General features: G+C 49.1%; 1 protein-coding gene across 3 annotated transcripts in view; it reads left to right on the top strand.

Moving 5' to 3' along the window:
* The window catches only part of SNAPC4 (small nuclear RNA activating complex polypeptide 4), a 43,612-nt gene extending 23,783 nt beyond the window's left edge, over window positions 1-19,829 (top strand). For 2 of the 3 annotated variants that reach the window (XM_075578871.1, XM_075578872.1), the window contains exons 19-24: window positions 382-452; window positions 11,189-11,299; window positions 12,815-12,842; window positions 14,780-16,371; window positions 17,952-18,084; window positions 18,983-19,829. In XM_075578871.1, the coding sequence (XP_075434986.1) occupies window positions 382-452; window positions 11,189-11,299; window positions 12,815-12,842; window positions 14,780-16,371; window positions 17,952-18,068 (1,919 nt within the window). In that variant the 3' untranslated portion in view covers window positions 18,069-18,084; window positions 18,983-19,829. The remainder of the gene's footprint in view (window positions 1-381; window positions 453-11,188; window positions 11,300-12,814; window positions 12,843-14,779; window positions 16,372-17,951; window positions 18,085-18,982) is intronic. The other variant, XM_075578873.1, reaches the window with a different exon arrangement.
* The last annotated feature ends 3,386 nt before the right edge of the window (window positions 19,830-23,215 follow it).

Genomic DNA, 23,215 nt, shown 5'->3' with positions numbered 1-23,215 from the left:
GCAGGCTATATATAATCTGCTACGTAATGGCCCATTATACCACAGGTGTAAACAGCAGGCTATATATAATCTGCTACGTAATGGCCCATTATACCACAGGTGTAAACAGCAGGCTATATATAATCTGCTACGTAATGGCCCATTGGCTCTGTAAGTATTTGGGGAAATATCAAACATTCAATCCATTCTCACCTCGTAACAAATCTAAACAATACTTCAATTATTAATTACTTCTTTAAAAAAAACATCCGTACCACATCAGAAGCAATGAAGCTACATTTCTTTGCCACAGTACCGCCAGAACATAGTAGTAGTGTGAATTTGAAAATGTAGGGATCCAGCTTTCTTTGTGTCTGATGAGAATCGTTTTGTTTCCTGCAGCTGACGTGTTGAGGGAGAAGCTGAGCTGCGTGGCTCTCACCAGCACTCCTGTTTTCACCTTGCTCATCCAGGTGAGCATATTCTTTCAAGGTGCAATCCCACGTAGTCGGCAGGTTGAATATCTTAGGGGCATCTGAATCCCCTTATCCCACCTTGTCCTTATCAGAGAACGCATAAGCAGGGGGGAAGGGGGGGTGTTATTTGTGTGATCAGCAAGTGCTTGTACACACGGGGCGTCCCCAACACACTGGAGCAGCCAGAGGAAATTAAACCCCTCCCAAGTCTAAGTTTAAAAAATAAATGTTAAATATGTATACTGTAGATGTCAGATTTGGGTTTAAAAAAAAAGTATAATTTACCCAGATAAAACCCTTAAAACATGTCACTGGAATTAGTTTACTTTGGTCCTGGAGACACACAGACACACATACCCCTGCACCTTGGAAGACTGCTGGATTACTGGTATTATTCATGGACTGCAAATTATTTCTTAGTCATTCCTGAGCCTTCTAATTCTCCCATCGATTACATCTTCGTTCTCTCCTAAATTGCAAAGCTACGGGGTCTGTGTATGGAAAGGCTACGGGATCTGTGTATGGAAAGGCTACGGGATCTGTGTATGGAAAGGCTGCGGGATCTGTGTATGGAAAGGCTGCGGGATCTGTGTATGGAAAGGCTACGGGATCTGTGTATGGAAAGGCTACGGGATCTGTGTATGGAAAGGCTACGGGATCTGTGTATGGAAAGGCTACGGGATCTGTGTATGGAAAGGCTGCGGGATCTGTGTATGGAAAGGCTGCGGGATCTGTGTATGGAAAGGCTGCGGGATCCGTGTATGGAAAGGCTGCGGGATCTGTGTATGGAAAGGCTACGGGATCTGTGTATGGAAAGGCTGCGGGATCTGTGTATGGAAAGGCTGCGGGATCTGTGTATGGAAAGGCTGCGGGATCTGTGTATGGAAAGGCTGCGGAATCTGTGTATGGAAAGGCTGCGGGATCTGTGTATGGAAAGGCTGCGGGATCTGTGTATGGAAAGGCTGGGGGATCTGTGTATGGAAAGGCTGCGGGATCTGTGTATGGAAAGGCAGCGGGATCTGTGTATGGAAAGGCTGCGGGATCCGTGTATGGAAAGGCTGCGGGATCCGTGTATGGAAAGGCTACGGGATCTGTGTATGGAAAGGCTGCGGGATCTGTGTATGGAAAGGCTGCGGGATCCGTGTATGGAAAGGCTGCGGGATCCGTGTATGGAAAGGCTGCGGGATCCGTGTATGGAAAGGCTGCGGGATCTGTGTATGGAAAGGCTGCGGGATCTGTGTATGGAAAGGCTGCGGGATCTGTGTATGGAAAGGCTGCGGGATCCGTGTATGGAAAGGCTGCGCGATCCGTGTATGGAAAGGCTGCGCGATCCGTGTATGGAAAGGCTGCGGGATCCGTGTATGGAAAGGCTGCGGGATCCGTGTATGGAAAGGCTGCGGGATCCGTGTATGGAAAGGCTACGGGATCCGTGTATGGAAAGGCTGCGGGATCCGTGTATGGAAAGGCTGCGGGATCCGTGTATGGAAAGGCTGCGGGATCCGTGTATGGAAAGGCTGCGGGATCCGTGTATGGAAAGGCTGCGGGATCCGTGTATGGAAAGGCTGCGGGATCCGTGTATGGAAAGGCTGCGGGATCCGTGTATGGAAAGGCTGCGGGATCCGTGTATGGAAAGGCTGCGGGATCCGTGTATGGAAAGGCTGCGGGATCTGTGTATGGAAAGGCTGCGGGATCTGTGTATGGAAAGGCTGCGGGATCTGTGTATGGAAAGGCTGCGGGATCTGTGTATGGAAAGGCTGCGGGATCCGTGTATGGAAAGGCTGCGGGATCCGTGTATGGAAAGGCTGCGGGATCCGTGTATGGAAAGGCTGCGGGATCCGTGTATGGAAAGGCTGCGGGATCCGTGTATGGAAAGGCTGCGGGATCCGTGTATGGAAAGGCTGCGGGATCCGTGTATGGAAAGGCTGCGGGATCCGTGTATGGAAAGGCTGCGGGATCTGTGTATGGAAAGGCTGCGGGATCTGTGTATGGAAAGGCTGCGGGATCCGTGTATGGAAAGGCTGCGGGATCCGTGTATGGAAAGGCTGCGGGATCTGTATGGAAAGGCTGCGGGATCTGTGTATGGAAAGGCTGCGGGATCTGTGTATGGAAAGGCTGCGGGATCTGTGTATGGAAAGGCTGCGGGATCCGTGTATGGAAAGGCTGCGGGATCCGTGTATGGAAAGGCTGCGGGATCCGTGTATGGAAAGGCTGCGGGATCCGTGTATGGAAAGGCTGCGGGATCCGTGTATGGAAAGGCTGCGGGATCCGTGTATGGAAAGGCTGCGGGATCCGTGTATGGAAAGGCTGCGGGATCTGTGTATGGAAAGGCTGCGGGATCTGTGTATGGAAAGGCTGCGGGATCCGTGTATGGAAAGGCTGCGGGATCTGTGTATGGAAAGGCTGCGGGATCTGTATGGAAAGGCTGCGGGATCTGTATGGAAAGGCTGCGGGATCTGTGTATGGAAAGGCTGCGGGATCTGTGTATGGAAAGGCTGCGGGATCTGTGTATGGAAAGGCTGCGGGATCTGTGTATGGAAAGGCTGCGGGATCTGTGTATGGAAAGGCTGGGGGATCTGTGTATGGAAAGGCTGTGGGATCCGTGTATGGAAAGGCTGCGGGATCTGTGTATGGAAAGGCTGCGGGATCTGTATGGAAAGGCTGCGGGATCTGTGTATGGAAAGGCTGCGGGATCTGTGTATGGAAAGGCTGCGGGATCTGTGTATAGAAAGGCTGCGGGATCTGTGTATGGAAAGGCTGCGGGATCTGTGTATGGAAAGGCTGCGGGATCCGTGTATGGAAAGGCTGCGGGATCCGTGTATGGAAAGGCTGCGGGATCTGTATGGAAAGGCTGCGGGATCTGTATGGAAAGGCTGCGGGATCTGTGTATGGAAAGGCTGCGGGATCTGTGTATGGAAAGGCTGCGGGATCTGTGTATGGAAAGGCTGCGGGATCCGTGTATGGAAAGGCTGCAGGATCCGTGTATGGAAAGGCTGCGGGATCCGTGTATGGAAAGGCTGCGGGATCTGTATGGAAAGGCTGCGGGATCTGTGTATGGAAAGGCTGCGGGATCTGTGTATGGAAAGGCTGCGGGATCTGATCTGTGTATGGAAAGGCTGCGGGATCCGTGTATGGAAAGGCTGCGGGATCTGTGTATGGAAAGGCTGCGGGATCTGTATGGAAAGGCTGGGGGATCTGTGTATGGAAAGGCTGGGGGATCTGTGTATGGAAAGGCTGCGGGATCTGTGTATGGAAAGGCTGCGGGATCTGTGTATGGAAAGGCTGCGGGATCTGTGTATGGAAAGGCTGCGGGATCCGTGTATGGAAAGGCTGCGGGATCCGTGTATGGAAAGGCTACGGGGTCTGTGTATGGAAAGGCTGCGGGATCTGTGTATGGAAAGGCTGCGGGATCTGTGTATGGAAAGGCTGCGGGATCTGTGTATGGAAAGGCTGCGGGATCTGATCTGTGTATGGAAAGGCTACGGGATCTGTGTATGGAAAGGCTGCGGGATCTGTGTATGGAAAGGCTGCGGGATCTGATCTGTGTATGGAAAGGCTGCGGGATCCGTGTATGGAAAGGCTGCGGGATCCGTGTATGGAAAGGCTGCGGGATCCGTGTATGGAAAGGCTGCGGGATCCGTGTATGGAAAGGCTGCGGGATCTGTGTATGGAAAGGCTGCGGGATCTGTGTATGGAAAGGCTGCGGGATCTGTGTATGGAAAGGCTGCGGGATCCGTGTATGGAAAGGCTGCGGGATCCGTGTATGGAAAGGCTGCGGGATCCGTGTATGGAAAGGCTGCGGGATCCGTGTATGGAAAGGCTGCGGGATCCGTGTATGGAAAGGCTGCGGGATCCGTGCATGGAAAGGCTGCGGGATCCGTGTATGGAAAGGCTGCGGGATCTGTGTATGGAAAGGCTGCGGGATCTGTGTATGGAAAGGCTGCGGGATCTGATCTGTGTATGGAAAGGCTACGGGATCTGTGTATGGAAAGGCTGCGGGATCTGTGTATGGAAAGGCTGCGGGATCCGTGTATGGAAAGGCTGCGGGATCTGTGTATGGAAAGGCTACGGGATCTGTGTATGGAAAGGCTGCGGGATCTGTGTATGGAAAGGCTGCGGGATCTGTGTATGGAAAGGCTACGGGATCTGTGTATGGAAAGGCTACGGGATCTGTGTATGGAAAGGCTACGGGATCTGTGTATGGAAAGGCTACGGGATCTGTGTATGGAAAGGCTGCGGGATCCGTGTATGGAAAGGCTGCGGGATCCGTGTATGGAAAGGCTGCGGGATCCGTGTATGGAAAGGCTGCGGGATCCGTGTATGGAAAGGCTGCGGGATCCGTGTATGGAAAGGCTGCGGGATCCGTGTATGGAAAGGCTGCGGGATCCGTGTATGGAAAGGCTGCGGGATCCGTGTATGGAAAGGCTGCGGGATCTGTGTATGGAAAGGCTGCGGAATCTGTGTATGGAAAGGCTGCGGGATCTGTGTATGGAAAGGCTGCGGGATCTGTGTATGGAAAGGCTGGGGGATCTGTGTATGGAAAGGCTGCGGGATCTGTGTATGGAAAGGCAGCGGGATCAGTGTATGGAAAGGCTGCGGGATCCGTGTATGGAAAGGCTGCGGGATCCGTGTATGGAAAGGCTACGGGATCCGTGTATGGAAAGGCTGCGGGATCCGTGTATGGAAAGGCTGCGGGATCCGTGTATGGAAAGGCTGCGGGATCCGTGTATGGAAAGGCTGCGGGATCCGTGTATGGAAAGGCTGCGGGATCTGTGTATGGAAAGGCTGCGGGATCTGTGTATGGAAAGGCTGCGGGATCTGTGTATGGAAAGGCTGCGGGATCTGTGTATGGAAAGGCTGCGGGATCTGTGTATGGAAAGGCTGCGGGATCTGTGTATGGAAAGGCTGCGGGATCCGTGAATGGAAAGGCTGCGCGATCTGTGTATGGAAAGGCTGCGCGATCTGTGTATGGAAAGGCTGCGGGATCCGTGTATGGAAAGGCTGCGGGATCCGTGTATGGAAAGGCTGCGGGATCCGTGTATGGAAAGGCTGCGGGATCCGTGTATGGAAAGGCTGCGGGATCCGTGTATGGAAAGGCTGCGGGATCCGTGTATGGAAAGGCTGCGGGATCCGTGTATGGAAAGGCTACGGGATCCGTGTATGGAAAGGCTGCGGGATCCGTGTATGGAAAGGCTGCGGGATCCGTGTATGGAAAGGCTGCGGGATCCGTGTATGGAAAGGCTGCGGGATCCGTGTATGGAAAGGCTGCGGGATCCGTGTATGGAAAGGCTGCGGGATCCGTGTATGGAAAGGCTGCGGGATCCGTGTATGGAAAGGCTGCGGGATCCGTGTATGGAAAGGCTGCGGGATCCGTGTATGGAAAGGCTGCGGGATCTGTGTATGGAAAGGCTGCGGGATCTGTGTATGGAAAGGCTGCGGGATCTGTATGGAAAGGCTGCGGGATCTGTATGGAAAGGCTGCGGGATCTGTGTATGGAAAGGCTGCGGGATCCGTGTATGGAAAGGCTGGGGGATCCGTGTATGGAAAGGCTGCGGGATCTGTGTATGGAAAGGCTGCGGGATCTGTGTATGGAAAGGCTGGGGGATCTGTGTATGGAAAGGCTGCGGGATCCGTGTATGGAAAGGCTGCGGGATCTGTGTATGGAAAGGCTGCGGGATCTGTATGGAAAGGCTGCGGGATCTGTGTATGGAAAGGCTGCGGGATCTGTGTATGGAAAGGCTGCGGGATCTGTGTATGGAAAGGCTGCGGGATCTGTGTATGGAAAGGCTGCGGGATCTGTATGGAAAGGCTGCGGGATCCGTGTATGGAAAGGCTGCGGGATCTGTGTATGGAAAGGCTGCGGGATCTGTATGGAAAGGCTGCGGGATCTGTGTATGGAAAGGCTGCGGGATCTGTGTATGGAAAGGCTGCGGGATCTGTGTATGGAAAGGCTGCGGGATCCGTGTATGGAAAGGCTACGGGATCTGTGTATGGAAAGGCTGCGGGATCTGTGTATAGAAAGGCTGCGGGATCTGTGTATGGAAAGGCTGCGGGATCTGTGTATGGAAAGGCTGCGGGATCCGTGTATGGAAAGGCTGCGGGATCTGTGTATGGAAAGGCTGCGGGATCTGTATGGAAAGGCTGCGGGATCTGTGTATGGAAAGGCTGCGGGATCTGTGTATGGAAAGGCTGCGGGATCTGATCTGTGTATGGAAAGGCTGCGGGATCCGTGTATGGAAAGGCTGCGGGATCTGTGTATGGAAAGGCTGCGGGATCTGTATGGAAAGGCTGGGGGATCTGTGTATGGAAAGGCTGCGGGATCTGTGTATAGAAAGGCTGCGGGATCTGTGTATGGAAAGGCTGCGGGATCTGTGTATGGAAAGGCTGCGGGATCCGTGTATGGGAAAGGCTGCGGGATCCGTGTATGGAAAGGCTGCGGGATCTGTGTATGGAAAGGCTGCGGGATCTGTGTATGGAAAGGCTGCGGGATCTGTGTATGGAAAGGCTGCGGGATCTGTGTATGGAAAGGCTGCGGGATCTGTGTATGGAAAGGCTGCGGGATCTGTGTATGGAAAGGCTGCGGGATCCGTGCATGGAAAGGTGTGTATGGAAAGGCTGCGGGATCTGATCTGTGTATGGAAAGGCTACGGGATCTGTGTATGGAAAGGCTGCGGGATCCGTGTATGGAAAGGCTACGGGATCCGTGTATGGAAAGGCTGCGGGATCTGTGTATGGAAAGGCTGCGGGATCTGTGTATGGAAAGGCTACGGGATCTGTGTATGGAAAGGCTACGGGATCTGTGTATGGAAAGGCTGCGGGATCTGTGTATGGAAAGGCTACGGGATCTGTGTATGGAAAGGCTACGGGATCTGTGTATGGAAAGGCTACGGGATCTGTGTATGGAAAGGCTGCGGGATCTGTGTATGGAAAGGCTGGGGGATCTGTGTATGGAAAGGCTGCGGGATCCGTGTATGGAAAGGCTGCGGGATCTGTGTATGGAAAGGCTGCGGGATCTGTATGGAAAGGCTGCGGGATCTGTGTATGGAAAGGCTGCGGGATCTGTGTATGGAAAGGCTGCGGGATCTGTGTATGGAAAGGCTGCGGGATCTGTGTATGGAAAGGCTGCGGGATCTGTGTATGGAAAGGCTGCGGGATCTGTATGGAAAGGCTGCGGGATCCGTGTATGGAAAGGCTGCGGGATCTGTGTATGGAAAGGCTGCGGGATCTGTATGGAAAGGCTGCGGGATCTGTGTATGGAAAGGCTGCGGGATCTGTGTATGGAAAGGCTGCGGGATCTGTGTATGGAAAGGCTGCGGGATCCGTGTATGGAAAGGCTACGGGATCTGTGTATGGAAAGGCTGCGGGATCTGTGTATAGAAAGGCTGCGGGATCTGTGTATGGAAAGGCTGCGGGATCTGTGTATGGAAAGGCTGCGGGATCCGTGTATGGAAAGGCTGCGGGATCTGTGTATGGAAAGGCTGCGGGATCTGTATGGAAAGGCTGCGGGATCTGTGTATGGAAAGGCTGCGGGATCTGTGTATGGAAAGGCTGCGGGATCTGATCTGTGTATGGAAAGGCTGCGGGATCCGTGTATGGAAAGGCTGCGGGATCTGTGTATGGAAAGGCTGCGGGATCTGTATGGAAAGGCTGGGGGATCTGTGTATGGAAAGGCTGCGGGATCTGTGTATAGAAAGGCTGCGGGATCTGTGTATGGAAAGGCTGCGGGATCTGTGTATGGAAAGGCTGCGGGATCCGTGTATGGGAAAGGCTGCGGGATCCGTGTATGGAAAGGCTGCGGGATCTGTGTATGGAAAGGCTGCGGGATCTGTGTATGGAAAGGCTGCGGGATCTGTGTATGGAAAGGCTGCGGGATCTGTGTATGGAAAGGCTGCGGGATCTGTGTATGGAAAGGCTGCGGGATCTGTGTATGGAAAGGCTGCGGGATCCGTGCATGGAAAGGTGTGTATGGAAAGGCTGCGGGATCTGATCTGTGTATGGAAAGGCTACGGGATCTGTGTATGGAAAGGCTGCGGGATCTGTGTATGGAAAGGCTACGGGATCCGTGTATGGAAAGGCTGCGGGATCTGTGTATGGAAAGGCTGCGGGATCTGTGTATGGAAAGGCTACGGGATCTGTGTATGGAAAGGCTACGGGATCTGTGTATGGAAAGGCTGCGGGATCTGTGTATGGAAAGGCTACGGGATCTGTGTATGGAAAGGCTACGGGATCTGTGTATGGAAAGGCTACGGGATCTGTGTATGGAAAGGCTACGGGATCTGTGTATGGAAAGGCTGCGGGATCCGTGTATGGAAAGGCTGCGGGATCTGTATGGAAAGGCTGCGGGATCTGTGTATGGAAAGGCTACGGGATCTGTGTATGGAAAGGCTGCGGGATCCGTGTATGGAAAGGCTGCGGGATCCGTGTATGGAAAGGCTACGGGATCTGTGTATGGAAAGGCTACGGGATCTGTGTATGGAAAGGCTGTGGGATCTGTGTATGGAAAGGCTGCGGGATCTGTGTATGGAAAGGCTGCGGGATCTGTGTATGGAAAGGCTGCGGGATCCGTGTATGGAAAGGCTGCGGGATCCGTGTATGGAAAGGCTGCGGGATCTGTATGGAAAGGCTGCGGGATCCGTGTATGGAAAGGCTGCGGGATCTGTGTATGGAAAGGCTGCGGGATCTGTGTATGGAAAGGCTACGGGATCTGTGTATGGAAAGGCTGGGGGATCCGTGTATGGAAAGGCTGCGGGATCCGTGTATGGAAAGGCTGCGGGATCCGTGTATGGAAAGGCTGCGGGATCTGTGTATGGAAAGGCTGCGGGATCTGTGTATGGAAAGGCTGGGGGATCTGTGTATGGAAAGGCTGCGGGATCCGTGTATGGAAAGGCTGCGGGATCCGTGTATGGAAAGGCTGCGGGATCCGTGTATGGAAAGGCTGCGGGATCCGTGTATGGAAAGGCTGCGTGATCTGTGTATGGAAAGGCTGCGGGATCTGTGTATGGAAAGGCTGCGGGATCCGTGTATGGAAAGGCTGCGGGATCCGTGTATGGAAAGGCTGCGGGATCCGTGTATGGAAAGGCTGCGGGATCTGTGTATGGAAAGGCTGCGGGATCCGTGTATGGAAAGGCTGCGGGATCTGTGTATGGAAAGGCTGCGGGATCTGTGTATGGAAAGGCTGCGGGATCTGTGTATGGAAAGGCTGCGGGATCCGTGTATGGAAAGGCTGCGGGATCCGTGTATGGAAAGGCTGCGGGATCCGTGTATGGAAAGGCTGCGGGATCTGTGTATGGAAAGGCTGCGGGATCTGTGTATGGAAAGGCTGCGGGATCTGTGTATGGAAAGGCTGCGGGATCTGTGTATGGAAAGGCTGTGGGATCTGTGTATGGAAAGGCTGCGGGATCTGTGTATGGAAAGGCTGCGGGATCTGTGTATGGAAAGGCTGCGGGATCCGTGTATGGAAAGGCTGCGGGATCCGTGTATGGAAAGGCTGCGGGATCCGTGTATGGAAAGGCTACGGGATCCGTGTATGGAAAGGCTGCGGGATCTGTGTATGGAAAGGCTGCGGGATCCGTGTATGGAAAGGCTGCGGGATCCGTGTATGGAAAGGCTGCGGGATCCGTGTATGGAAAGGCTGCGGGATCCGTGTATGGAAAGGCTGGGGGATCTGTGTATGGAAAGGCTGCGGGATCCGTGTATGGAAAGGTTGCGGGATCCGTGTATGGAAAGGCTGCGGGATCTGTGTATGGAAAGGCTGCGGGATCTGTGTATGGAAAGGCTGCGGGATCTGTGTATGGAAAGGCTGCGGGATCCGTGTATGGAAAGGCTGCGGGATCCGTGTATGGAAAGGCTGCGGGATCCGTGTATGGAAAGGCTACGGGATCCGTGTATGGAAAGGCTGCGGGATCTGTGTATGGAAAGGCTGCGGGATCCGTGTATGGAAAGGCTGCGGGATCCGTGTATGGAAAGGTTGCGGGATCCGTGCATGGAAAGGCTGCGGGATCCGTGCATGGAAAGGCTGCGGGATCCGTGCATGGAAAGGCTGCGGGATCGGTGCATGGAAAGGCTGCGGGATCTGTGTATGGAAAGGCTGCGGGATCTGTGTATGGAAAGGCTGCGGGATCTGTGTATGGAAAGGCTGCGGGATCTGTGTATGGAAAGGCTGCATGTCCACGTTCTTAGCGGCAGTCCCTCCTAGGCTCCGAAGGAATAAATGACAGTGGCATGTTTAACGGATCCAACGGAAGTTCAACCTACTAGGGCTAAAACATTTGTCTTTTCTTTATATAATTAAGAAGTTCTAAACATAAAAGTAAAAATAACAGGCTTAAACTTCAGTAGAATTCCGGTTGGAGACGCGCAAAGTGGGGGGCAGAGACGCCCACAGATGACCTCACAACTACTCGGACATTAACTCAGAGGTGGGCAACTCCAGTCCTCAAGGGCCACCAAAAGGTCAGGTTTTCAGGATATCCCTGCTTCAGCACAGGTGGCTCAATCAGTCGCAGCGTCGGCACAGGTGGCTTTAATCACTCCTTGCTTCAGCACAGGTGGCTCAGTCTTCGAGGCTGGGATTTCCTGAAAACCTGACTTGTTCGTGGCCCGTGCGGACTGGAGTTGCCCACCCCTGCTCGGCCTGGATGATGTGCTCAGATGCACCATTGAGTCTGAGCAGCGGTGAGATGGCTGGATGTACAGCTCCTGTCTCTGATCCCCTCTCCCTCTTCCCTTTCTCGAAGCTCTTTCAGATAGACGCAGAGGGCTGTCTCCAAATGATCCGACAGAGGAAATCCAAGCAGTCCGAGCTGTTCCGAGCCTTCACCAAAACGCTGCAAGCAGGACCTCCAACGGTAAGCAAACACCATCAACAAGGCTCCGTCCTCCATAACTTAATGCTTTGCTGCCACATCAATATCTCACATAATGTGTACGGCAGGGCTCTTCAACCAGTTCTTCAAAGGGCCCAGGTCAGAAACCCTTGAGTCAAAGGGCCACAAGGTTATTGTAATGTCATTTTAAATACATTTAAAGACTTGAAAATTATTAGATTTCAACATTTTGCCGGCATGGATAACCTGTACCCTACCTGTAACCTGTACCCTATCGATTAACAAGTGAGTTTCATTGAGAAAAACTAGCGTGATATTAGCAGGAGCCGTGTGTCCAAGGGCCAAAACCAGAACCGTTGCAAGCCGCCAGTTAAAGAGCCATGATGTACTGTCACTTTAAGTTGTTTCACAGTCTAAACCAGGGGTGCGCAAACTTTTTTTGCTTTGCGTCCCCCTGTCCGCTCTCCCCACTCGCTCCGCTTCCTCCTTACTTTTTCTCCGGCGTCATGTGACATCGCGTTGCCATGGGACTCCGCGGCGTCATTTGACCCCACGTTATGGCGACGTGTCGCCGGAAGCCGCTGGTAAGAGATATACAGTGGCCTCGCGTGCTCCCCCCGGCATTTAATTTAAATGTTGTTGGGAAGAGCGCAGGGGCCTCTGTAAGCGCCGCGCACCCCTGGTCTAAGCTATGATTTGCAAGGTAGCAAATGTTATGGAACGTACTATTCACGCTGGATTTGCTAGAGGCCAATATGGCCAGGTTACTAAAGAATGCAGGAATTCTAAAGTTGCAGTAATCGGATGGATTTAGGAGCTATTATTTTATTTACATTTTTTTTTACACAATCACTATAGTGAAAAAAAAAAAAAAGTTTTATATCTATATTTGATATTTAAGATACATAGAGCCCTATATCATATAAAGTACACCAGGGCTCTTCGACTTACACCTCGTGAGCCAAATCCAGCCCTTGTAGGGCCTACAAGTGATCCCTGGACCGCCTGCTTCTTCTAATTTCATTGTACTTGCCTAGGCCGCTAAATGTTTAAGTATAATAATTGTGCACTCACATGCCTGAGATTTGGTTGTTTTCCATTAGAGCAGGAGGTCTACGTAGCTGAACCCCTGTTTATTTGGGCTCTGGGACCCCCTGCTTCCTGAGATACTTACCTCCGTAGTAGGTGCCGGTAGCCACTCCGATCGGGTACCAGGGTTCACGCAATGGCGGGGTTTCAAAGCTCGCGCGCCACTAGGAAGCTGTGACGTCATCCGGTGTGTGGCGTCCTATTGGCCCGCGTGACACAGGAGCTTTAAACTTTAAAACCCAGCTAGCTCAGCCGGAGCGGTGGACCGGCACAACCCTATGGAGGTCGGTATCTCAGGAAGCAGGGGCTTCTTGGAGCTGAAATGAATGGGATTCAGCTCCGGAGACCCCCCTGATTCAAACCTGTGTTTAAAATGAAAATGGTATGAATTGCTCCTTTTGAATAAGAAGCCGTTTGTTGACTTTGTTTTATTCTCTTTGCCTCTAGGTATCCCCTTCGTCAAAGAGCCCGATAGGTATGAACAATTTACTTGTGGTTTTCATAGCCCTAGAACAGGATTGACCAACTCCAGTCCTCAAGGGCCACCAAACAGATCAGTAAAAGACTGGGCCACTGGTTGAGCTGCCTGTGCTGAAGCAGGGATATCCTTAAAACCTGACCTGTTGGTGGCCCTTGAGGACTGGAGTTGGCCGCCCCGTGCCTAGATCAAAATCATCGCAGCACATTCTGTAACACACCGCAACGGGAGATTCAGGCCAGTGACACAGAAATACTTATATATTATAAAACGTATTTAAAACCAGAGACAGAACATAAAACACAGACAGAGCTCAGTGCACATCCAGTGAAACTCATACACGGAACAGTGTATGTATAAATATCTATTAAATAAAATGGTCTTTTAGTTTAACGTTTTGGCCAAATTGTTGTAAGCCCCTGAGCCACTGCACGGCAGACCACATCTCAAGGGTCCCTAACACTAATATAAATTCTTAATAACCTGTGCAATACCAGGAAGAATGATTTATGATAAATCTGTCAATATTAGTGGCAAAGTTCTAAGTCTGATTGAAGCTTTTATTAACCTGTACATTACCAGGAAAAGCACTCTGTATTAGATTTGTCACAATCATACTGCAAGCAAGCAAGTTCCCCTGAGAGTGGGAGATGCTATGGAGTGAGCTTTTAACCATTTAAATGTGGGAGTGGGTAAGCTTCAATTATCCTCTGTGACACTCATATGCTTATATATATGTTGTGGTTATTTTGGGGGTTTAAAAATCCTCTGTGACACTCATGCTTATATATATTGTGGTTATTTTGGGGGTTTAAAAGTCCTCTGTGACACTCATATGCTTATATATATGTTGTGGTTATTTTGGGGGTTTAATAGGAGCTTGTTAGGTGTCCAGTATGTTTTACAATTCTTGTTCAGCTAGTCTTAGCTGATTGGAGGGTGGCAACCTCCTACCTAATTGAAGCTTACCCCCTCTCACATTTAAATGGTTAAAAGCTCACTCCATAGCATCTCCCACTCTCAGGGGAACTTGCTTGCTTGCAGTATGATTGTGACAAATCTAATACAGAGTGCTTTTCCTGGTAATGTACAGGTTAATAAAAGCTTCAATCAGACTTAGAACTTTGCAACTAATATTGACAGATTTATTATAAATCATTCTTCCTGGTATTGCACAGGTTATTAAGAATTTATATTAGTGTTAGGGACCCTTGAGATGTGGTCTGCCGTGCAGTGGCTCAGGGGCTTACAACAATTTGGCCAAAATGTTAAACTAAAAGACCATTTTATTTAATAGATATTTATACATATATATTTAGGCACTGTACCGTGTATGAGTTTCACTGGATGTGCACTGAGCTCTGTCTGTGTTTTATGTTCTGTCTCTGGTTTTAAATATATATTGCCATTCTCACTAGCACTCCTCTGTGACACTCATATGCTTATATATATGTTGTGGTTATTTTGGGGGTTTCATAGGAGCTTGTTAGGTGTCCAGTATGTATTATAAAACGTATACAGAAAATAACAAGAGCACAAATACATTGAATTATCACATAGTGATGCCAAACGTAAGGAGGTTGATACTTGGCAGAGCTTCCCATTTAAGGAGAGGGTGGGAATTGGGAGCATAGGGGGGGAGATTTCCATTACCTATTGTGTAAGTGTATGCTACACTGTACATTAAGTATACGTTTAATTTACAATCTATCATCAAAAGAGTATAACATAGGTACTGGCCCTGCTGTGGCAATTGTGTTAATAGGTGAACGGTGCCAACCCCTACTACCACATAGCCCACTGTAATTTAGTAATATTATCTATTGATGTTGGGTGGGATTCAATAATGCCTTGCGTCTGCTTTCTCACAGTAGAAGAAGCTTTAGGCTGGTTAGTCATACTCAATACTGTATTATGTCTTTCTTTGGTTGCAGTTCGTTCAATCAAGGCTCCGCCACAAAGGAAGAACCAGGAACCCCGGGCAATAGCTGCCAGTCAGGGACAGAAATGCGGTAATGTGAACCAAGGGAGACCTCTTGCGCCCATACAGAAGCCCAAGACCGTGTTTGAATTGCTGAAGGAGAAGAGGATGCGTGAAGCAAAGGCTCGGAAAGCTGCTCAAAACGCACTTGTACTGCCTCCCAACATGATGGTTTCCCAACCCCTAATGATTCATTCATTGCCCAACGCAACGGGTCACCAGCAGACCATGGTGCTGCCCCAGACTCAATCCACCCCAGGGTGTTTGCCAGGTTCCCCAGGACAGCTTCCACGGCAAACTTCAATAACATTAATGCCTACCGTGACATCGCAGATGGGGAACAACAATTCCGTGCCCATCACCTGGATAGTTACCCCTCATGGTCTCGTCCCGTTGCCCATACAGACCGTAGGCTTTCCTAGTCCGGTCCAAAAAGCTGCCGGGCAAAGCACAGGCGGCGTGTCTGCACCACCGGTCGCTTCTGTAAATGGAAAGGAAGTTAATAACATGGCAACACCGCTGTCCTCGGAGGCAGAGGGAAAGATGGCAGACGGGTCTGATGGAAACAGTTCATCAGCGGTTACGAAATCATTAGCTTCCAGCAGTGAAGAGAAAGAGGATTCCTCTGTGCAGGCACCGGGGTCTCCAACAGGCACAAATAGCAGCTCCTCGAATGCCATGTCTGCAGTAGATGTCTCACTTTCCCCACAGGTCGCTGTAGCTACTGACGTACATTCGCCGCAGCTGCCTGGTGACTTACTGCCAACACCAGGTCCTTCCTCCAGTGCTACCAATTGCTTGGACCAGACGAACGTAAGCAAAGGGGACTCTGGAATAAGGAGCCAGTCTGCCCTGACGCCAAAGAAATATCCAGTGGTTAAAATGGCACGACTCCTGATCCCAAATTATCCCGAAACCGTCATGGTGAAGAATTTACAGACGGCTTCAAGGCCCGGTCAGCTTCCTCCTCCTGGCAGCTCCCCCAAACATCCCGTGTCCAACAATGAGAAAAATGTCTTGGATGTGAGTCTTGTGTCCTTGGAAGAAGAGGCGAAAGTGAAGGAGTGGTTGCAGGGGAAGCAGGGAGTGGAGGTGCCGGCGTTAAGGAACAGCATGCCTTACATGCCTCCTTCCATCTGCAATCTTAAGACCTTGTCGAGGCTTCTACTGCAAAAGAATGTCTTGGAGCAGAAGGCTTTCAAACTGGTGCCCCCCATTGATGGCGAAGAGAGGAGCTCCACTCGAAAGCTAGAGATCCTCAGTGACGTGGTGGACCAAAATCTGCAGGACAACCCAGCTTACCTCCTGCTCAAACAACGCTTTCTCTCTGCCTTTACTTTCCCGGCCTTACTGGCCACCCTGCCACCCAACCGCACTAGGACAAATGTGGTCAACACCGTGGTGAAATGCGAGGACAGCGACGATGACACGGATGAGTCTACAGAAGAAGAAATCGGAAGCCTTGCCACCGGTGGAAAGGACGTAGGAAGTAACGTCACTGACACACTTACAGTTGGCCACCCAGAACCCTCTCTGCCAGACCAGGTAAGATTGGGATACTCATTGAAGTGATTGGAGGATTGCCCAGAGGTGGCCAACTTCAGTCCTCAGGGGCCACCAAGAGGTCAGGTATTTAGGATATCCCTGCTTTAGCATAGGTGACTCAATCGGAAGCTCAGTCTTTTAGGGGGCGGGGGGGGGGGGTGCCGGTCTCAAAACTGATCAGTGTTAATTTCAGCTCTGGATCCCCCGGCTCTCTGAGATGCCTGAAATCTTTCCGATCTCCTGCGGCTTTCGAGCCAATAGGAAGCTGCAACTTCGTGTCGCGGCTTCCTATTGGCCCACGTGGCTTGGGCGATTTAAGAATCCGGAAGTACCGGCAGCCCTTACGGAGGTAAGTATCTCAGGAAGCCGTTCCGGAGACCCCCTTCTTCCCACACATATAAAACAAAAAGAACCCCAGTCGGCGGAAGCGCACCTTTAAAGCACTCGGCGGCTTATTTTGCAGGCCCTGTAGCAGGGGAGGAGGGGGTAAAGGAATTCGGAAAGGCTTATGATAAAGGAAGTGTCATGGTATTTTGCTGACTGGCTTTGTGTGACAAACTCTCTGTGGTAACGAGGCAGGGTCTATACTAACTCTGAAAGAGGATGTTTCAATGCTGGAATAACTCGGCACGGAGAGTGGAAACAATGCGGTTTGGTTACCTATTTCCGTAAGTTTCTGAGCACCTATTGTGATCGTTTTTTGTTGTTTTTATGTGTGGATTCTGTATGATTTGCATGATTCAGAGAAACTTCCGTCTGACTCGATCTTTGACACAGTTGTAGAGTGAGAACCCCTTTCTGGCCGTCGGGGAACATAAATGGGTATCAAGAAGTTTTGGAGTAAAACTAGGGCATTTTCGCCCTGCACCTATGTATTAAAAACATTTTGCTCCAATGTTGCCCTGTCTGCCCCAGCTTGCACCTTAGGGAGAGTCAGTGAGAGGAGTTCCATGGTGCAGATTATAATGAGATGTATCACATTCTGCGTCTCTGTCCCAGCTTGCACCTTGGGGAGAGTCAGTAGGAGGAGTTGGGGGGAGTTACACGGTGCACAGATTATAATGAGATGTATCACATTCTGCGTCTCTGCCCCAGCTTGCACCTTGGGGAGAGTCAGTAGGAGGAGTTGGGGGGAGTTACACGGTGCACAGATTATAATGAGATGTATCACATTCTGCGTCTCTGTCCCAGCCTGCACCTTGGGGGGAGTCAGTAGGAGGAGTTGGGGGGAGTTACATGGTGAACAGATTATAATGAGATGTATCACATTCTGCGTCTCTGTCCCAGCATGCACCTTGGGGAGAGTCAGTAGGAGGAGTTGGGGTGAGTTACATGGTGCACAGATTATAATGAGATGTATCACATTCTGTGTCTGCCCCAGTTTGCACCTTGGGGAGAGTCAGTAGGAGGAGTTACATAGTTGGGAGGGAAATCCCTAATACCTGGCCTGTTGGTGGCCCTTGAGGACTGGAGTTTGCCACCCCTCCTGTGGAGCGACAATATTACTTATTACACATACAGCGCCTTCTGTGTCCCGTACCACGGCTAGTTTGCAGCTCAGCATCTTGTTTCTGCCGCAGGAGGTGCTGCATGAAAACTCCAACGTCCATGCGTCTTCTCCGGCCGATTCCAGCGTTTCCGGCAGCCGCCCGCGAAGAACCGCACGAAAAAGGACTTGTTATAGTAAACGGACGTGAGAGGAGCGAAACGCGGGTACGTAATGTTCCCTGATTGGCACCATGTGCAAACTGGGAAAGATACCACATGAAATTCCCCTGTACCCCTGCCTCATATCCCATAATATACACGCATCAGGGTGAAATGGCCATTGTTATACAAAGTGCAAAAAGACATTCGTGAAATGGACAGCGAAAGGGGCGATCTGTATATGATTTATACATATATACAGTATATATATATATATGCAAATATAACTGTATGCTCATCTGCATGTCTTAGGCAGGTCTGCAACCCCGCCTTTCCCCATCATCACCCAGCATACAGCACTTCCACTGCAGCAAGGGATTCTGGGAAATGACATGCAAATGAGCACACAGTGTCACTTTTTGCCTCAAAAACCATTTTTAACATGGTCCCTATATATATATATATATATATATATATATATATATATATATATATATATATATATACACACACACACACACACACACACATTATATATATATAACATAATATATATATATATATATATATATATATATATATATATTATCATTGGTATATTTAGCCCAGGATCTGTTTTTCATATATGTAAGACCAATCCTTTACCAGCCGCATACTTCAAACAGGTAGAAGCACGGGTATTATGTACAGTCTGCCAAAAAAAAATTAAAAGCCCAGCTTGTGAATTATTGTGGGAGTTTTCAGATTTCAGTTCATTTTGTCATTGTCCCAATTGATTTACCAAAACAGAGTAAGGAAGCCGTTTCTTAGAAAAGTCGCTTGTAATCGCTGTATTGCCAGATTTTTCTGGCAGAGAAGGAATTTGTCTTGGCCGACTGCACTTTCTGAATTTCACTGCATTTGATCTGTGCACATTCAGTATCACGAACGCTGGATAATTGTTTTGCTCTTTTATTCTCGCCAGGATATCCGAGGAGGGGGGGGGGGGGGGGGGGGCGGAAAAAAGCTTCCACCGATCTAAAAGGGATCAAATTAAACAGACTGGTAACCCTTTCACGGCCGGGACGGATGTTGCAGGCCTCCCCTGCCACTAGGTTAAATAAACCTCACAAAGTTCGCTTGCCCTAGACGAGCATCTAAAAAGGATTCATGCAATGGTTTGACTTCAAAAGCACTAGGCCACTATTTCTACTTTTGTACAAGACATGGGAAAAAAAGAAGGAAACGGAGGCCATTGAAGAGACCGCAGTGATAAGAATACCTGTCTTGTGTCAAGGGGAAACGCTGGTATTCATTCTTTTGCAGGAGCTGGAAGGTTGCGAGTTCGACTCCAGCTTCGGCCGCTTACACTGTGTGTATATTGGGCAGATCGCTATACAGCCCTGTGCCTCGGCTTGCAACTGGGTAAAAATGATATCACCACTAATGGAGAGGTGCTGCCAAGACTCTGCCTAAAAAGGGGGCTGCAGACGTGCCCCTAAAGTATCATTGTGACGTGCATTGGGATTGAGATATTGTGTCAATTCAATATGTTACTAATAAGATGGTCATTGTTAATAAATTGAGTTCTTAGGTCTGTTCCTACTTTTCTATTCTGCACAAAAAGTATATATATTTGCTTGAGTTATTTCACGGACGGACGCGGTGACGCTGAGCTCTGAAATACCAGGCTCGTTTGTTTCACGTTTTTTTTGTACCTTTGATTTGGATAACTATTCGATTTGAAATGATCTCGTCTTTTCCTCGGTTACAACACCCTGAAGGTTTTGTTATCCATTCTCCTCTTTTTGTTCCCTTTTTTATTGGGATGGGGGGGGGGGGTTGTTTAGTGTTTTAGCTGCAGTCCAGCAAATGGCTTGACAAAGGACCAAGATTGTACATTTTGTTACAGCACATCAGTAAAGTTATTACCCTGTGATTGATTGATTTGTTTCTTGATTTTAGAAAACTAAACGTGTGCGACAGTTTTGTGTCACCCATAGAAAACGGAGCAAGTTTAGTTAAGAGTTCACTGAATTGAAAGCTGCCCTCTGGTCCTCATTGTGTAAGAATGGTAATGTTGAGTCACAGTTGGGTGTAGTACGTTTTGGTTTCACTTTTGACACTCCTGCTATTGCAGCGTGTCTGCACATAGATTCATTATTAGCATGTGTGCGCTCACAGTATTACAGATGGTAAATGTGTGTAAGCATCACTATATTTGTTTCTGTGTGTATATGCTAAATTAAGGGAAAGGCATTATTTAATAGCCAATCCATATTTAAAAAAGCTTGTGTAGACATAGTCTGAATGTCTTGGTGTAAAATGTGTCTGGATTAGGCTTCACCCAGGTAGGTCAGATGATGCAGAGCTCCTCCTGATCACATGGCTCATCACTCCTCTGGGGCTGGCCTTGAGCTCCCCCTGGTCACGTGACATCGCTTCCCTGGGGCTGGTCCTGAGCTCCTGGTCACGTGACATCGCTTCCCTGGGGCTGGTCCTGAGCTCCTGGTCACGTGACATCGCTTCCCTGGGGCTGGTCCTGAGCTCCTGGTCACGTGACATCGCTTCCCTGGGGCTGGTCCTGAGCTCCTGGTCACGTGACATCGCTTCCCTGGGGCTGGTCCTGAGCTGCTGGTGAAGTCACACAGCTCTTCCCTGGGGATTACTCTAGGCCCCTCCTGATCATGTGACAGCTCTCCTCTGGGGCTGGCCCTGAGCCTCTCCTGATCATGTGACAGTGCTCCTCTGGGGCTGGCCGTGTGCACCTTCTGATCACATAACACAAAACTTCTCTTGAGATGACTATGAACACCTGATCACACAACTCTCTGTCAGCCAAGGGTTTGAACTCTTTGGGAAAACTGCTGTGAGCCACAGAACTACTATTTCCTCCAGAAAACAGTTATCTGCAAACAAAAAGTATCCACCTCTTTTAACAGGAAGTGTACAGAGCATCATCAACTTCCAGCAACTGTTGAACTTCTTGTTCCTCTGGTCTAGCGTGTGTGTTTAAAGGTGTAGGGCCAAAAGTTTACTAGTACCAGGCGTTGAATGTTTTATTGTCTTTGGATTCTTTTACAACGATGACCTTGAATGAGGGACGGGAAGAGAGTTTTTTCTCTTGTTTGCTCCACAGCAATGAGGTTTGTCAGTATCCCCTCCCTGTTAGAAAACCAACATGGTAGTAAAACAGAATAAGGTAGAGAGGGCAGCAAAGACCCACCCTAAACTTAAGCATCCAAACATGTTGAATGGCCACGATACTAGCGCCTATATATTTTTGCACCCCCCAAAGTACCACATTTTATTTTCATACAGTTCTACCGTACTTCCTTTTAAAATAAATATAACATTATATATATATATTTTTTTTAATGAACTATTCCCCTTTCTAAGGGCACATATTGTATAACTCTTTTGTAAATGAGAGCTATGCCCCAAAATGTTGGCCAGGTTTAGGATTCCTTGACGTTAGACACAGTATTTCTTTTTAATTCACCTCGATCATTGGTTACACAGTGTGTTTACAAACCCTGGCAGGATTAACGTACAAAGATGTTTTTGAAACAATTTATTCTTGTCTGATTTTTCTTTTTGAATAGGCATTCATTTCCAACTCTTCTATCTCTCCTTACATCCCAGCTTTCAGCTCTCACAATAACCCATGTTCATCTCCTGCATTCATGACTGTGTCCTTTTCACCCCTTTCACCTCTACTGCTCTCTCGCCTAAAACAGTTGTCCCTCACTGCCCCCTACATCATGTACTTTTTTTTTTTTTATGTGATGCTCTGTTGAGGAGATATAAGCGTTTAAAATATTACGTTTCTGGAAGTGTAAAATGGAGCTCTCCTGAGAGCCCAGTTCAGTCTACAGGTTACCATACTCTTGGAGAAAGCACCCGAGCGGTGTGAAACGCGCGGGAGGATCATTTGTTTTTTTTAACCATGCGTTTGTCTAAATAAAGCCTTTATATTTTTATCATCTCGGGTTCCTGAGTTTCAGTTCAGTTGCTCCGTCCTTTTTCCTATTTTTCTCTACAGGTTACCATAGCCTCAGAAGCTACAGATGAAGAGAATCATAATATGCTCAGGGGGACAAGCTATGCAACGTTGTATAGGAGTTAAAGGTATCTAGACTTCTGGGGGGATTGCTGCATTAACCTATTAATTAATAAAAATAATTGTCTTCATTTCAGTTTGGTCTAAAGCGGGACTGCACCATTAACATTTTTTTTTAAACGCCGTATCTTACCTAAATGGCTGACATTCTGCAATTAAAGATGTGTTCACAATGTACGTGAAGGTCAGACGGTTGGTCGCTCGGTGATTATTTGAAACCTGTCACACTTGATATTTACCACAAAAAAAAAAAAATGAATCCGGTTCTTCAGAGATTTTAAATGAACTGTTAGCAGCAAAAAAAAAATGACAAAAAAAAAAGCCCCCACGTGCTACCTTTCTTAAGAAAAAGTTTATGGAAACTTTTTTTTTTTTTTCTGAAATAAGGCAGGACAAACGTGACACAACTTTAGTTTTTTTTGCAGAAGTCAAAATGACTTTTTTTGCTGGAGACTGGCGCTTTATACAGAGACCAGGAAATTCCAATCGCAGCAAAACCCCAGCTCGCTAACCCCGTCGTTAGATTTAGCACCATGAAAAAAAAACACTTATTTTTTTTTTTTAACTGGAATACCTTCAGCTAGGCAGGGCTATTTCTGTTTTATAGAAAGGGGCGGTGGGGGGTTATTTTCTTCGCTGGGGACCCTTTTTTGGCTTGTATAAAACTCGTAGGCCTAGATTCACTAAACAGTGCTAAGATTTAGCACACATAACTCCTATTTATTTGATTGGGACTTGCCACCCTTTAGTAAATATCGACTAGAGTTTTGTTTTTTTGTTTTCCTCCCCACCAGGTGGATGTGTAGAAGAATCTATAAAAATTGTTACAAGCTTCTATTTAGGCCCCTTACAAATAGTTGTTAAACCAATAATGCTCCAAAATAAAACAAAGGAAATACAGTATGATTTCACAATAAAGCTGGAAATCAGGGTGATGCGCCGAGTTCTGCGCTGCGTTCGCTAACCTGTGAATTGAGGAGAGTCAGTAGGAGGGAGTGCAATGTGTGTCGATTTTTGTGGAGCGTTAAGCTGCATCCATGCTTCCAAAGACCGCGCGGAGGCGTGCACGCGGGTGACATCATCAGGAGCCTTTTC

Source organism: Ascaphus truei, chromosome 21, assembly GCF_040206685.1.
Source record: "Ascaphus truei isolate aAscTru1 chromosome 21, aAscTru1.hap1, whole genome shotgun sequence".
NCBI classification, from domain to species: Eukaryota; Metazoa; Chordata; class Amphibia; order Anura; family Ascaphidae; genus Ascaphus; species Ascaphus truei.
Note: the sequence above shows the minus strand (reverse complement) of the source record. Positions and strands in the feature narration are given on the sequence as shown.